This window comes from Salvelinus sp. IW2-2015, linkage group LG4q.1:29 (genome assembly GCF_002910315.2).
Source record: "Salvelinus sp. IW2-2015 linkage group LG4q.1:29, ASM291031v2, whole genome shotgun sequence".
NCBI classification, from domain to species: Eukaryota; Metazoa; Chordata; class Actinopteri; order Salmoniformes; family Salmonidae; genus Salvelinus; species Salvelinus sp. IW2-2015.
Genome location: NC_036842.1, coordinates 7,271,013 through 7,276,506, shown reverse-complemented (window position 1 = coordinate 7,276,506; position 5,494 = coordinate 7,271,013). Strand labels below are relative to the sequence as shown.

The 5,494-nt window shown below is 43.1% G+C and overlaps 1 protein-coding gene across 1 annotated transcript in view; it reads right to left on the bottom strand.

Annotated features, from left to right (window-relative positions):
• Positions 1-572: 572 nt before the first annotated feature.
• Positions 573-5,494, bottom strand: part of lhx5 (LIM homeobox 5) — a 17,093-nt gene continuing 12,171 nt past the window's right edge. Inside the window, exons 4-5 of the mRNA XM_023983510.3 lie at positions 3,318-3,483; positions 573-1,569 (exon numbers count right to left, since the gene is read on the bottom strand). Coding sequence (XP_023839278.1) covers positions 1,223-1,569; positions 3,318-3,483 — 513 coding nt within the window. The 3' untranslated portion in view covers positions 573-1,222. The remainder of the gene's footprint in view (positions 1,570-3,317; positions 3,484-5,494) is intronic.

Here is a 5,494-nt window from a genome sequence, read left to right as displayed (position 1 = left end):
ACCTCAGCTGCTGAAGGACATTCTCCATTATGGCATCAATGTTCTTTTGAAAATAATTTCCATTAAAACATGCTTCTTTTTTTTTTTAAAGGGACAGTAACAAAGGGAAGGCCAGGAAAAGTAGAGGAGGAGAGAGGGACTGACAAGGGGTGCCTGGATGGGAGTGAGGGATATAAAGGGGGCCTTGATTTAGAGAGGTTTGTGTGTGTATATGTATGAGTGGCTTGTGTATGTGTGTGTTCTGAATAACCATGTACGAGAACAGCAAGAGCATCTATCGAGAACACATCACTAGAACTGACGGTCAAAATGATGACGAATGTGTGGGTGAAAATGTGCCGTGTGTATTGGGTAGAATTCCAGAAGGAGTAATGTATATCACTATGAGGCTTTTAGATCTGCAGTACAGTGGCTCAGAGTCTACCGGAGGGTCACCATAAATGTTGTCAATGAGCATTTCTTTATCTAATAACAGAATGTTTCATGGCTGCCACAAATGAATCCCCTGACGATATCGGCTTTGCTCTATTTTAGTGGCAGTGAAGCTAAAAGCAAAGGAGGTTGTACATAGCAACAGTTAAAACACAGAAAATTGTATTTGTCTGTATTTGAGCATTGTATTGGAAGCAATATTACAATAGGAGAACGAGTCAAACATTACGCAGAAGAGGAACTGACCAGTTAGGCCTACAACATTGTGCCTTTTAAGAAACAGTAGAATGAAAAACCAAGACAGTTCTGAAACCAAAAAATAAAATACATCAAACGTCCCTTTTGGCTTGTATTCTTTCTGGATCTCTCTCTTCAATATCAAGTGTCCTTAGTCTCCAGCAATGGATACCTCCACTGCTTCTCGGAGTGAGAGGGGAAGATACGGGGGCGAGAGGAACCGCCTAAGCATGTTTTTTTTTCTTTTCAATCCCAGTTCATGGTTCCCAGAGGTGGGTGGGGGTGTATTTCTACTACAATCCAGGGCTGAATGGGGCGGCGAATAGTACCACAAAGTTCATATTTTTCCAGCAAAGCCGACCTTCCCGGATCCTCAGTCCTTCAGGATCAGAGTCGATTCAAAATCCCAATGAACAAATACATAAACGGCACTTTTCAATTCATAATAACTCATTCATAACGTCTTCAAATTCATCTCCTGAATTGACTGGGAAGTTCACACCCACCCCACCCCCCAAACCCTGATCCCAGATCCAGACGCCCCCCCTCTAGTCTACCAGACGGTGGTCTCTCCCATCTCCTGTCCGGGGTGGGACATGGGGGCGCTGTAGCTAGAGTTACTAGCCAGGGAGAAGGGTGGGCTGGGCCCTCCTCCATACACCTCCCCAGGGACGGGCTGCAGGGAGCTGGGCAGGCCGGGCTCGGGGCTGGGGGTGTCTGCATGGGAGATCATGTCTGTGAACCTCTGGTCATCAGAGGGGTGGTGGGCTGACACAGAGCCCTCCATGGCACCTCCATGGATGTAGGGGGATTCTGCTGGAGACTGAGCCTGAGAGGAGGGAGGGCCGTGGGGGAAGAAGTCATAGTTTCCCCCTCCTCCGTAGTAGTCGCCCTGGTACTCTGTGGGGGGGTGGGGGGGAGATACGATTATTCAAATAGAAAACAAATCATCTAATTCATTGTGCAGCACACAGACAAAACAATCTATACAGCTACATTCAAAATCACTGAAATGGAATTTCACACACTTTTAAAAAACGGACCTGCATAAAGACTCAAGATTTTTWATAGAATTGCAGTATTGAGTAGCTTAAGTAACATTTCAAGGAGGGGAGGAGAATGGTTTAGTTCCCTGTTATAGCTGAAAAGTGAAAGAGCAAAACACAGCTAAATTTCTAACATTCACCCGGGAACTCCTTTTTTGTCCCACATTTATACAATTTTGAGTCCTGACACTCATCCGTTAATTTGAAGAGTTTTTCTTATTTTATTGTTCAAMGCGCCTAAACTTTTAAAAAGGAAATGAAAATCACACTTTCGAGTCTACATTTCAGTTATACGCCACACACTTTAGCTTTAAGTGTGAGCGGGTTCTTATTTCAGTACTACAGAGGGAAAGAGCAAAAATAACTAAGCAAACACAAATTCAATAATGTCTTGTTTAGTGTACGGTTTGATGTTAAACAACCATTCTTACTAATCCAACCCAAATCAACAATCTGGGAAGCACACACGTTGTTTCAAGATCAGCTAAATGTAGTCAGACAGACAATCAACATTTCATCATGCTTTGTTCCTAACTTGACAAAGAAACGTTTCCCCTCTACATAACTAAATCAGCAGTGCGCCAACCTTATGTTACAAATTGTGCTAATGAGGGGAAGGATAAATCCACTTTCAATGCAATGAAATCCAAAAAAAATTCAACTAAAAAAAACCAAAACAATAAACAAGCTAATTATTGAGTCGCACAAACAGAACCCTGCTAGCTACGACAGACCTTGAGAATCAACCTGCTCCTGGGGCGGCCGGGGGAAGGAACGGGGAGGGGCAGAGAGAGACACACATGTGTACACATGCACACGCATAGACACACACACACACACACACACACACACACACACACACACACACACACACACACACACACACACACACACACACAGCCTCCTCTCTAAGCAGCAGCAGTGGTAGAGGAACAGAAGGATGGAAGGAGTAGTCCTGCTAATACAGTAGAGCAGGCTCCCCGGCTCCACCAAGGCACAAAAGGGTGTGAAGAGGCATGCTGAGAACGGAGGGAGCCAGAAGCAAGAGATTAAGGTTTTGTCCTCCTCTCCCCTCGTTCCCTCCCTCCCCGTTCTATCCTTCAAGGCTCCCTTTTATTACTGTGGATGGAGGCTGCTATGGTCCAGTGTATGACTGATTCCTCAGCAACATCTCTCTTCAGCTTTGTACTACTGGGATAATCARCTGACAAATGCTTTTTGTTTTTAGAATTCTGTGGTTGTTCACTTCAGCCCATTCCGGAATGCTCTATGTCTTGATTTCAACATTTGACTTTTCTATATTTCAGAATCGTCTATGTTGTTCCAGTAGGCCACTTGACGAGCAGTCAACACCCTTGTCTCCCTGCAGTTTAGACAGAGCTGGGCAGCACAGAGGCGAGCAATGACCTGACGAAAACCATGTCACTAAAATCTTCACCAGAGATCACTTGTGAGCTTTAACAGTCAGCGGTGCGTAGCGACAGGTGACGGCGTTACTACGCATTGCACAGTCCTCAACCGAGTCCTCGTGCTATCTGACGTAAGGCAATTGACGGCGAGTGTATTTTACCACTATATAATCAAACAGTGAGTGTATCTTACCTGTGTAGTATCCATAGGCCCCAGGCCCCAGTATGTCTGGGTCCTCCAGTCGTCCTCCCAGGGGCCTCATCCTCCGGGGCCCTCTGAAGAAGGCGTGCCGCCGGGCCCCCAAAGCACTCAGCTGCTTCATCCTCCTCTCCTTAGACCGACGGTTCTGGAACCATACCTATAGAGAAAGAGATAGTGAGTTATCAGATCACATCACGTCTATAAGGACCTAGGACCCAGAGAAGCATCTAAGATTGTTATCAGATCAAAGTAAGTGAAACTATTTTAATGATGGAYGAAAAAAAAATACATTTTTACACAAGCTTGTCAAGCACACAGAGTGTCGCAATCAAAGTCATATCTAATCTAACTTCATTTCTAGTCCATTACTTGTCTAGAATGGACAGTAACGATCACCAGATGTATTCCTTATCCATTTCACATTAAGCGTTACAACACAAAAAGAAAATGGAAAAACTACAAGGTAGTTAAAATGACAAGGCCCACTCCTAATCATCATCTAAATCAAATCACCATCAAATTAAATCCACCTTCATTTCAGACCTTAATTGTTTTTGTTCATTTCACAGACTTGGAGTGCTATTTAACTGGGCTTGTTATGCTCATATAGGAGTTTGAATTCTGTAGTGTAATGAGTATTGCTAGCTACAACAGATGAAATGAATTTTGGACAAGGGATCTGTGGGAAAAGTTTAGGGAGTGCAATACAATGTAATGTTAATCATTCACAGTGTGTTCTTAGCCCTTGGATGTGCCAAATGCATTTCACAGGGACTGTACAACATCAATGATACATTTTTTTCAACTCAATTCTTCTTGTACTCCTCAAAATGTTTCTTTTGAACATAATGCACTGTAATTTTAAGATTTAAAACTACAGAATCTTCTCTCTGCCCAAAGGCAAAATGTGTAGAGTTGCAGGAAATTGGCTAATAAAACTGCAAAATGTTCACTTTGATGACAAGAGGGAGGCCTTTAAAATGTTTCCCAGTGCACCGAACTTGATTAGTTCGGCCATGCACCACAGAAGTCATAGTAAAACTGCGTGTCAGCTTTTTGTATCGCACTGTAAAGTAGGAGTTGTGTTCTGATATTATGACCGGTCGGTCCCTGATGAATTTTCTATCTCAAAAGTAGTCCCCGATGCTCTGCCACAACATTAAAAAAATATATATATATATATTATTTTTGCTGTCTTGAGACCGGTATAGAAAAGAGCTCTTCTTAGGCACATCGCCTGTAGAAATATCTTAATAGAATTAAAAGGCTCTGCTTAGATATAAGGAATATGGATCATGTGGGGTGGAGGCAGTGGGGGTAAACTAACAAACGTGGATGGACACTGTCTCTACCTCAACGTCCAACCCAGACACATTCAAATAAGATATTCAGCCTCTCCACTTTGAGGACTATGGCTGAATGTGAGAGGCAGAGTGGAGGTTCACTTCCAACCAGGACTCAGGCGTTAGAGAGACACCATAGCCATCAACAAACACCCAGCCATGTCCAAGAAACAGAAATCACACTGGAGCTGTTTTGTAACCAGTGATATGGATGCCAGTATATGTTGAAATGGTCCAATAAAATCAAGGAATCAGTCAGCAACACAAAGGAACACACACAGAGCAACACATTCATTTCTATAGGTCCCTATTTCCCATGTGCCTCAACAGGCCTCAGTACAACAACACAACTGAGACAGCAGAGACATTAAACACAGTCGTCACTCCTCCTTGGAGTCAAATAAACTGTCTTTGTACAGGAACAAAGGAGAAGAGGAAATATGTCAACATATGGAGGACTTACTTTGCATTCTAAAAACATAACACATTGCTCGTTGTCTCTGCATCGGCGCTGCATAATAATACATGTTAACACCAGCTAGGCTACACCAGAGGCACAATTCCCACTGTGTCGGAGATTAACAAAAAAACACAGAGAAAAACACCTAAAACCACTTAGGCATTCCTCTCCATGCTTTTCCTAGCAAAGACGACACCTGCCTATTGAGAACAATAGTCTAACTGTAGGGTACATTTTTATGGAAATGCTTTCGCTCCCCTTGAGAGAGCGTTGCTTAGGGATTACTACACACACACATACCAGGCCTGGGTTCAAATACTGTTTCAGGTATTTCAATACATTTCACAACAAGTATTTAGATTTTT